An 11,332-nucleotide genomic window follows, 5' to 3' on the forward strand; every position below is an offset into this window, starting at 1 on the left:
TTGGGGTCAATAGAAACATTGACCAATATTCCCAATACAGCCTGCCCCACTTTCCTTCTCTTCTTCTTTCTCCTTCTTTTCCTTCTCCTTCTCCCCTTCATCAATTCTGGGCTCAGCTCATTGTCCAGCTAGATCAGACATAGGTACTGATACACATATTCAACCCACTTTCCATATGGCTGCAATGCATAGTACCACTGGCTTGCACGTGAGCTTAGGGGAGCTCTTTGGTGTTGTACTGGAACTTCTGTTTTCAAGTCTTGCTCTCCTGTTTCATTGTGGCATGGTCTTCAAAGGTTGGGCCAGCCAAGTGTCAATGCAGACAACTTTTTCCAAACTAGAAAGTCTTTAAGTGTGTGTCCCTGACTGATTTGGTCTATCCTCTGAGAATGTCTAAATAGCATGAATATTTTCCTCAAGAAGAGAATTTGACATGTGAAGCACATGTGTATGTATACACATGCATAAAAATGTGTTCATGTATGTGTGTGTATGTCCAAGTGTTATCCTCTGAAGGGTAATGATTACCATAAGAGACAGAAAACAGTCAGTCATATTTCTGAATCTGCCCTTGGCTATGCTTGGATCAATTAAAGCAAAATTACACTAAATACCAGCTAGAACAAAGAATAAAGAAAGCTGGTGACTGACCCAAACTCCTATGACCTGACATAGATAAATAAAATTTTGACTCCAAAGGAGAAGGAATTGACTTTTATTCCTCCATTGAATAGAAAAGCTTAAGGTATGAAACCTGGCCACAGAGAGAAGACCAAAAGAGCCCCCAAACCCTTAGCCAATAAATAGTTAATCAGCTTGCCAAGTAGAAAGTAGTGGGACCTTAAGCCATACTACTTCTATCAGATTATAGATTGAGATTTAGAGGAGACTTTCAAGGTCATCTGGTCCAACCTCTTCATATTACAGATGATGAAACTAAGGCCTGGAGTGGGAAAGGACTTGACCAAGGTCTCACAGCTAGTAAGAGGCAGAGCTATGATCTGAATCCAGGTCCCCTGACCCAGATACAGTACTTTTCTCACTCAACCACAATACCTTCAGTGCCCTCTACCTTATACCAAGACAAGTTCAAGGGTTAACTTCTGAGAATGTTGAAATACTTAATTATAGCTAGAACATTACCAAGCTTTCAGTTAAATCTAGAGCAATGTGGAAGTGACTGATCTGGGCATCCATATTGTGGAAATATTGTTTCAATATTCTTTAGTGGAGCCAGGGACTTATTAATATGGTTTCTCTTTCCACTAGTGGAGAGTACAATGTGCCTATGTGTTCTCATCCTTGTCTATGTCCTCCTGAAAATCTTTCATAAGGGATGCACCCACCACCCTGGAAGATTTTCTTTTGGTATTTTGCATTCTGTGGGTCCTATGCAACCCTTGGGCTGTCCCTTGTCTTCACTGCATAATTAGTTCATCTCCTATTCTGTTCATACGTTTCCTAAATGATAGAGATTGCCGTGTGTGTGTGTGTGTGTGTGTGTGTGTGTGTGTGTGTGTGTGTGTGGGCAGAATGCATCATTGCTAATATATTTCAGCCTTCTTTCACTTTCTGTATCTTACCCATCATTTTGCTTCTTAGGAGAAGGTGGTGTTCCATGTTTTTTAGCCACGTAGGTTTAGTTTTAAGGATTGAAAGAGGCCAAAGCTTTATTAATAACTCTGATTCCTCATGTCTTCATATTATGAAGACTTTCTTCAAAGGGGGAGTCAAACAGCATAGGGATTTGGCAAGTGAGAAATAACATAATAATTTTTGAAAAATGAAATTCCATTTTGATAGATAAGTGACTGACTATAGATGTTTTTGAATCATTTTGAATCAATTATAGACATTTTTGAATCAGCTCCCTAAAGATAGTCAGATATCAACTATTCAGACTATAGGTCAAAGGAAACACCAATGAAAAATATAACATTATACCTCCCTACTAGTTGAAACAAGTTATTGACTCTTAAAAATGGGAAATGGGCAAAAGTGAAAACGTAGGCTCATTCTGGTACAATTTCTTAGATGTAAAATGGTGACTACAAAGGAGATGCCAGAAAGGCCTTTAACCAGCCAATACTTAGTCTCCTGGCTTAGCAGTGAGTTAAGGTAGCTGAGGCTGATACCAATTTAGAGTACAAGACTGTTTGCAGATTGTCACAGAGGCAGATAACAGAAAACGTCAAGCGAGATTGCCTCATAAAACGGTGAAAAACAGTTGAGGAGAAAATGAGCCCAAAGAGAGATTGGCAAGAAATCCAGCTAAGCCAAGATAATCCTGAAAGCATCTGTAGATGATACTGGGAGGAGGACAACAAAAGCAGGCATGAAATAGACCAGATCTGCTGGCATTTTTATAGTGATCTGGTCATATTTGAAATACCCTTTCGAATCATCACCTTGGGACTATACCAGTTCTGAGCCCAGTGAACTATGGGGAGAGAGATTAGCTCTAAAAAAAAATAAAAATTTTAAAATTAAAAAAAAAAAGATGAAGTCAGGGAGAATGTTCAGATGTACCCAAATATATACTAAAGAATTCCAAGTCTTTGCTGGGGATAATATACTGCAAAAAAGTACTCAGGGACCAACTTCCAAGATCTCTTAAAGAAGGGAGGATTCCAGAAAAATAGAAAAGAGAAGACTAGCAACTTTTGATTCATATGCCATTTTTCTTATTGTTATGGCATCTTTTCATAGCTACAAATGGTCTATGTGCTTATCAAAGGCATCCTTGATGAAAGCATAGGGAGACATGCAATTCTGATGACATATATACTGACATCCAGCTCACTGAAAGGTGAGAGTATTCTTTGTTAGTTTCAAGAAAGTATGAACCCTGGTAGCACAAAATTCAACCTCAGACCCTTGTCTTCTCCGATGTAGGTCAGAATTCTCTAAGATCGCTTGGCAGATCTGACTATAGAGATGACTGTTCAACCACTGAAGCAGAAACATCAAGCAAGGGGTTAAGCAGGGTCACTGAGTCGCCAAAGGTGCCCACCCAGCATTCTGACGTGTGGCCTGAATCAAATTCACATGAAAACAGAATTCCTAAGAAGGGCAGGGGAGCTCCAAGTCCTCCTCTGTTGCAGATAACACAGGACAATAGATCAAAAGCTAGAATGGACCTTGAGAGACAGCTAGACTAACCCTATCATTTCAACAGAACAGAAACTGAAGATCAGTAAGTGAAATGACTTACCCAAGGCCACACAGGGAATTATCATCTATATAACCAGTTATTTGAATCCATCATATTAATTACCTCAAGCCCTACACTTCAAAGTCTTCTGTAAAATCTATACAGAGTAAGAAATTAAATTGGACAACTAAGTCAATAATTTTTTTAAGGTCTGACTATACTAATCATTAACATTTCTTTTTCATGTTAAAGTTTGCAAAATTCTTTACATAGATTACCTTGTGAATCCTCACAAAATTAAGTGCTATTATCCTCATTCTACATATGACGAAATTGAGGCACTGAGAGATTAAGGGACTTTTCCCAGGTTACACAGAAGCAGGGGTCAATCCTAGTTCTCTCCTAACACCAAGTTCACCATTCTATCCCCGTGCTGTTCTGTCTCTTTGCTATGTGAAATAACTAAAAATATGGCTCCTGACCACATCGTGGGTGGGATAAAATTACCTCTGACGATTAGGTAACTTATTTGGAGATCACATCCATGGGGAAAGTTGTATATTTTTGTGCTGCAAACTGTGTATTTTTCGGTGAGCCTCAACAGCTAGCCAAATAGAACCATTTCTCTAAGTTCCTCATATGAAAAACATGGAGAGGATGAGTGAATTTAATAAGGAGGGAGGAGGAGGGCTGGTGCTTAACAGCTTTTTCCCTAGGTGTTGAGAAGGGAAGACTGGGGCACCAAAGCTAGAGCCTTCAAACAGCAAAGGCACATTTCCAAACTGAAGACTGAAAAGTGCTCACTTGGAGAAGAATGGCATGGTGGGGACAAAATTGGCCTCGGAGTCAGGAGACGGCTCCAGTGGCCCCTTGGCCCATTTCAGAAATTGTAATGCTTCCCTTGTCCCAACCAGGTAGGTAGAGACAGATGAGGTCCAAGCAGGTGGCCACGAGATGGTACCATGGGCAGAAAGAACATGGTAATGGGAATCAAGTGAAGGGTGGAAGGACAGAGAATAAAAATGATGGGCATTGAGGGCAAACACTCAGTCTGTGCAGAACTGTAAGATGCAAAGTTTGGACTAGATGACTAAGTGCTGGTCCTCTCTAGCACTTAATATTCTAGGGTTCTGTTGACTCACCTGAACAGTCAGTCAACTGTCAAAAAAAAAAAGTTCAATCAGTTTCAGACTCCACAGGCCACCACTGTGGTAGAAGAACCAGGATTCCAGGCAGGAATCCAGGTAGAGGACATGTATTGAATCCCAACTTACCTGTGTGACCTTGGACAAGTCATTGGCTTCACCTGTCTGAGCTAGGGCCTGCTCTGTGAAAATGTGTAACAGAGGATAAAGATTGGTTTCTGATAGGAAGAGTTCTCTCCTACCTGAGATAATACCTGTAGAGCACTTTGCAAACCTTAAAGGGTTTTATCCATTCCACATGTTCTTGGGAGGTGTCCTCTGTCTCGGAAAGGCTGGCAAAAGGTCATCTTGGCTTTCTTTTTGGATTTCTTTTTCTTTGTCTTTTTTTGGGCAAGATGTTTTCATGTCCTTGAACTCTCCCTACCAACACAAATGAGTACTGTTCTTTAATTTAGCAAGTTGCCAGAGGATGCTGAGAGATTAAGGGACAAGTGCCCAGGGTCACCCAGCCAGTGGGCAGGTTGTCCTGACATTAAGCCCAGCTCTCTGTCCTATAAGCCAGACTGCCTCTCACCCTTGTTTTATCAATGTTAAAAGAAGAAAAAGGTGTGTGGGGGGAGGGGGGGAAAAGAGTTTCCTAATTAACCTTAATTAAGAAAACAAACTGTTTTTCATCTACTAGGAATTCCCATTTACAAGCCAACAAGAGATATGCTAATTCTGAACCAGCCCTCTATCTTATCTCTTCCTTAAAGATGGTCTCTGCTTGCTGCACTCACTCTCAGCCTGGGTTTGCTTTGGATTCTGGAAAGACAACTGCATTCCTCATGCAATATTCTCTAAGGATGGCCAGACTTCTCCACAGTCAGTCTGAAAGAGTGACATTTTCTCCATCATTACCATTCTCCACTAATGGCTTTTGCCCTCACTTGAGAAATAGTTTAAGACAAACATCAGCCCTCCAATTCCTTCAGGCCCCTTCAGCATATCTGTGTCATTCTCCATTAATCTTAGGTCTGAAATTCCAATGTAAAGCCTTCCTTATGATTTTATTTTCCTTTCTGTGGAAGTCAGGGGTCAAATAGCCACTTTGGGACCTATTGGAGACATGGTTCTTGCACCTCATTTGTGTTATACCTTTGCTTCTCCATTCTGATTTTCACCCTCCTCCTATTCTTGCTTTTCTGGGTCTTCCCTTCTTCAGGTAAAATCATGTTCCTAGAAGTTATTGTTTTTGTTGGTGGTGGTGGTGGGGGTATCATTATTCTGCTGCCTAATGGATTAGAATGCTAAGGAAGCCCATGTAAGACCCTTGGATTTTCTCACAATTTCTGGTGATTAGGACATTGACTATCATGTTTTCCATGGATTTTTCCAACTGTTAGGAGAAAATGGTATCCCCCCCCCAAAAAAAAATAAAAACATAAGGCGGCCTCATGCGCTCAAAGAGTCCTACTGTCCAAAATCATAGAAGGAAAATTGGGTCACAGAGATGGAAAATGTTGCAGTAGAGAAATCATTGCTCTCCTCTTTGCAATGTCTTGTAGGCCTGGGAAAAGAATAAAAGTCATCCTTGATCTATGGGAGTTTCCGGATTCCGTGTGCCCCAAACCAATCATCTGAGTGTCCTGCTGCTCTAGGGCACCTCTGGAACAGGTCTTCTCCATTCCAACAGCTGGCCTCACTCCACAGAGAGACAGCCCTGACACCAGCAGAGTACCAAAGAGTCACAAGAATGTTTAGTTTGTGATAAAAATCATTTTATGGATGAAAAAGGCTTCCTCTTGCCCATAAAATGGTATGTTCTTGAAATAACTCAAAGAGCAAGCAAGCATCGAAGCTGCATCTTCAGCAGAAAAGCTGAGATGTTTATGCTTAGAGCTGCAGTTGGCTAATCCCTGCCTTCTCATCAAGTGCAAGTTGTAGACAGCTGGTCTTGAAGATATCGCTTCTTTGTCTTTCATCCGCTTTCAGACCACCCCATATCCTTAAGTTCTGAAAAAGGGACAGGGAAGGCTGAGCCATGGCACCCACGGGGAACATGCCCCTGGCCATTCCTCTCTTCCTTTTGAAGAGGTTGTAGATATTGATCAGGGGAGAACCTCAGAGTCTAATCCAACCCCCTCCATTCATGCTACAGAGAAGGAAACTGAGGCCCAATGAGATTATAAAACCAGTTAAGGATTGGAAGGGACCTCCGTGGTCATCTGGCCCAATTACTAAGATGCAAGAAGAACATAAGACCTAGTTGGAAAGGATCCCAGAGATTGTCCAGTCATTCTACAGATGAGAAAAATGAGCCCCAAGGAGATCAAAGAACCTTAGATCAAAGGCTTGAAGGAACTTAGAGGTCATCAGTCCTACGCCCTCATTGAAAGATAGAAGAGCTGAGCCCCAAGGTGGCAGAAGTAACTTTCCCAAGGGCTCCCAGGTGTAAGAGTCAGAGATGGGACTTGAAGCCATCTATGTCCTGTACCTCCAGAGCCAGCCCTTAGCCTGGTCCCCTCAGGAGATGACCCATTGACCATGGGAGGCCACAAGATAGAATGCTAGGCTCGGAGTCAAGAAGATCTGAATTCAAACCCCACGTCTTATTATTCGCTAGCCGTGTAACCACCAGCCAAATCACTTGACTTCTCTCTTGCTCCAGTCTCCTCATCTTTAAAATAGGAGAAACCGATACCTCAAGAAGTGATAATATCCATGATAATAATAAAACATGGTTGGCCGTGTTCACCCCTGTTCGTTCATACAGCTGGCGTTTATTAAGCTCTTACTATGTTGCAGACATTGCAACAGACCCTGCTGGCCACAAGGACTCAGATTAGACGCCACATAGTTGTTGTGAAGCGTATGAAAAACACTTGGGAAACTTTCAAGTGCCAGTTGTAAATGATTGTGATTGTCATTAGTCATTGTTATTTTGTCATGGTTATTGTTATCAGGTGGTGCCTGATAACCAAAACAGCTGACATTTTTGTCATGCTTTAAGATGGTACAAGGGAGTAAACCAAGTAAACTGTAGGCTAAGAGACTTATATGTGGTCACATAGCTAGTTAATGTCTTATTCTAAGTCCTGTGCTCTTTCTCATACGCGGTCCTCTTGTCAAGCACCCCCGTTCTTTTTTATTGAACCCATTTCAGAGAAAGAATCATAGAGCTGTAAGAGTGAAACTTTATAGATCATCTGTCTCTCAGTTCTAAGAGGTAGAAACTGAGGCTCAGGTAGGCTCTCAAAGCAGGTACCAAGGCTTAAGATTCAAGAACACAAGATCAGGGACTGAAATTTGGGTTTTAGGACCAGCTCGGCCACTAACTAGATAGGTGACCTTAGCCAAGGCTGGAGGTCTCAGCCAGCTTCTGACGGCTTTGGTTTCATTACTTGCAGCTTAAAATAGGGGTCTTGGCAACTACCCTGCTGATCTCGGTGGGTTATTTTGAAATGAAGATAAAATGGCAGACAAAGAATGCTTTGCCAAGTTGAGCACCTTATTGGAGGGTGGGGGGGAGGTTAGTATCATTACTGCTGAGCTAGATGACTACATTGAAGGGAAGGAGGGAGTAGTTATTCTTTTCAACCATGAGACCTGAGTCTAGAAGCTTGTCTTTTGCCATCCCTGGGGAAACCCTAAGATGCCAGCCTTTGGCTGATGCTCGTCCAAAGCTTAATCATTTCAGCTTACTTTGGGAAATGGGCTGAGGTCAGTGATTGGAGTAATTGTCCTGCTTTGTCTCTTGAAAAAAAAAAAACCTCTGGTAAATGACATAATTGTTTTTAATTACATAATTGCTTCACTTAATGTGTGGGGGTCAAAGGTTACTATTATATTTAGAAGTACTGGTGAGTATGGTTTAGGTCAGTGTTTCCTGAGATTTTTGGCAAAAGGGAGTTGATGTCTTCTGGCCTTGACCTCAAAAGCTGGGAGATGGTTAGCCTAAATCCCAGGCCAATGGAATCTGGAGCTACTTGGCTAACAGACTCAGGGCCCAGAGTTAAGTAAGGGCTGATTCAGACCTGAAGTCAATCAGCAAAGGGCCCTAGGAAAGCAATTGCATCTGATTGGGTTGACTAATGATATGATTATGCCCGATGCTGGTGCCCAGGGCAGGATATTTTTACCAGGAGGAAAAAAAAAACTAATTAATTCCTGGGTAAGTGAAAAACCTAAAACAATGTGTTATCCCATGTTAAGAAGATGCTTCCTTTTGTCTGTGAAATTGCTTTTTGCATAGCTTACCCTCACATGTTCAGCACTGTGAGAATCAGGGACTCAGATTATTTCTGAGTGACTTCTTTGCTTCTTGATAAGGTAGCCATGTGCTAATTAAAAAAAAAATAGTCTTCAGTTCTACTAAGAGAGGCAGCATGGCCCTTGGAATCAGGGAGCCCTGGGTTCCTGTCCTGCCTCTGAAACATACTGGCTGTATTATCTTGGGTAAGTCACTTGACTTTTCTGAGAAAACTCTCTAGGCCTCCGAGTTTCGGAACAGATGCTGATCTACAATGGACCTTCAGTACTAGATGCGAAATGTGTCCTAAACAAAGAAGGAGGGGGATGGTAGAAACTCAGAACCAGCAGGGCCACTACTTAGGAAGTTGTGATAGGGACCACGAAGCGCAGCAGGATGAGACAGGGAGAAACTCACCTGGTGTTTGGCCCTTTGGGGAGGAAACACCTCCTGAAACCTTTCTATTTTAATTCATTATTTTTACCAGCTAGCTGCTGAGTTCAGTTGATTTTTTGTTGCCGAAGGGCAGCAAATACCATTAGCACCCTCTCAGTTTTAGTGCCCTGGGGAAGAGCCCCAGTTTCCCTACCCTGTTTATGACTCTGATACCAGGAGTTCTCCATACTGACCGTTCCCTAACACCCATGAAATCTCAGCTCTGGATCCACCCCCCCCAAAAACAAACAAACAAACAAACAAACAAAAATTTCTTCCATACAATGACCTTTATCTTCTATGTTGGCAGTTCCACATTGGGAAAAGGAAAAGTGATCAGCTCTAAAACATTCCATTCTGTGCCACTGACCTGGTCTGTTCCATAAACCATTGGGCTTCCTTAGTTATCTGAGCTTGGACCTTTCTAAAATGTTAGCATTAACAAAATTTAATTAAGTGTAAGAAAAATGAAATAGCTCTCTCACTATCACCTGGGATGCCCTAGGTAAGGGAAGAAGGGAATGGGGGTGGGGGGAAGATATAATCCAAGAAGATATATGAGAGCCCAAAATGCTAATTTGATCTTGGGTCTCACATTAGGAGGATGAGAATTTAAGAATTTCTCCAAAGACCAAGCACATTTTTGCATCATTTGACGCCTGGCCCTTTCTTCTTAGAAGAGGAAAAGCTTCCAGGAGTAAGGAGATGAAATTTACTCCCATAGTACTATCTTAGTTGACCTCACCCAGAGTATCATGTTCAATTCTGGGGACCACAGGTGAAGAAAGATATTTATAATCTGGAGAGTATGCAGAGGTCAGCTATGATGGTGAAAGGACTTGGCATCTATTCCAGGTGAGGACTGGTTAAATGAATGGGAAATTTCTAACCTAATGAAGAGAAAAGTAAGCAGGAATGTTATATCTGTGCCTGGCAAAGAACAAGCGCTTAATAAATGCATGTTGATGGACTGACTGTCTTCAAGTATGTGAAAAGTTAGAATATGGAACTGGATCTGTTTGGTTCTAAAAGGTAGATGTGTGAGCAAAATAAAATGCTGCAAAGAAGTCAGTTTGGGCTTAATAATTCAAAAATGTAATGGGATGGCTTGAGAGATGATGTTTCCCCTCTTGTGGGGTCTTCAAATAAAGGCCAGTGTTTCTGATGAGCTATAGAGGGAACGCTTCTTCAGGTACAGGGTGGACAAGATGGTCAGCAAAGTTTCTTTCAGTTTTGAAGTTCTGTGATTCTGAGAAGGATTATTGCTTTGGGGTTCAAGGTGCCATATTTGGCAATTGTGTACTCTTTCATCTGACTTAACAATATGGAACTTGTAAGGCTATCTGACTTGACCTGGACTGTGGCAGATGAGAATGGATCTCATGAAGGGTATGTGTAAAACAATATTGGCCAGGTCAGCCCAAATATATTTATTTATTCATTTATTTGTTTGTTTGTTTATTTATTTGTTCATTAATTCATTTACCTATTTATATTCTTTGTTTATTTATTTGCTTATTTCTGGCATCATAGACCAAATAGCAGATTATTTAGCCAGATCTTTCCTTTTTCTACTAGTCAGACAATAACAGCTCATGATTCCTAGAAAACAGGCTGAAATCTTTAGGCTGGTTGTTGAAGCAGGGAGAGCAGCTACTTTGCTGCTGTCAGGAATGTCAAACAAAGGAACCAGGCGTGAGGTTGCCCCTCCACCTATGCCTTTGGGTCGTGCTCCAAATTGATTTTCATGGTAAGCAGGAGTATTCCAGGAGGTGAAAAGGAGTGAGTTCCCTGAGCTCCCAGTCCAGAAGATTTGCGGCTAAACTGAGCATCCAGGATGTTTTAAAGGAACACATACCGAGAACTAGGGGCCAGCAAGTGTAGAAAGAGCTTTTGTGGAATCGGAGCCCTTGTCTGGGAGCCTCGAGCCCAGCCCAGCCTGGTCTTTTCCATTGTCTTCCAGAGCATGAACACCAGCGGGGAGCTGCATAGAGTGCCCGCCCCGTGCATTGCCTCTACCTATTAATGCCACCCTCTTGTTGCTTCTGCTTGTCATTGTCTCAGATGATCCAGCCACTGGTGGAGGCACATGACCACGGCAAAGTCTCACGCCGCTCATTGATCACCTGTCCAACCTTTGCCTAGAGTGTGACCCCCAATTCCTTCAAGAGCTCCATCTTTACCTGTCTATAAAGAAGAGGAGGAGGAGGAGGAGGAGGAGGAGAGGAGGAGGAGGAGGAGAGGAGGAGGGATACTGCTGGGAGGACCGAGTAACAATTTGACACCAGAGCAGGTCCAATATTTACTTTTATTTTTTCTGAATGTTTGAAGATGTGGGGTGGGCAGGATTGGGCCTCAAAGAGGCTT

The 11,332-nt window shown here is 42.1% G+C and overlaps 1 protein-coding gene across 1 annotated transcript in view; it reads left to right on the top strand.

Moving 5' to 3' along the window:
• Window positions 1-11,110, top strand: part of ERC2 (ELKS/RAB6-interacting/CAST family member 2) — an 888,684-nt gene extending 877,574 nt beyond the window's left edge. Inside the window, exon 19 of the mRNA XM_027835912.1 lies at window positions 11,030-11,110. Within this exon, the coding sequence (XP_027691713.1) occupies window positions 11,030-11,110 (81 nt within the window). The remainder of the gene's footprint in view (window positions 1-11,029) is intronic.
• The last annotated feature ends 222 nt before the right edge of the window (window positions 11,111-11,332 follow it).

Source organism: Vombatus ursinus, unplaced genomic scaffold (assembly GCF_900497805.2).
Source record: "Vombatus ursinus unplaced genomic scaffold, bare-nosed wombat genome assembly UNPS02014817.1, whole genome shotgun sequence".
NCBI lineage: Eukaryota > Metazoa > Chordata > Mammalia > Diprotodontia > Vombatidae > Vombatus > Vombatus ursinus.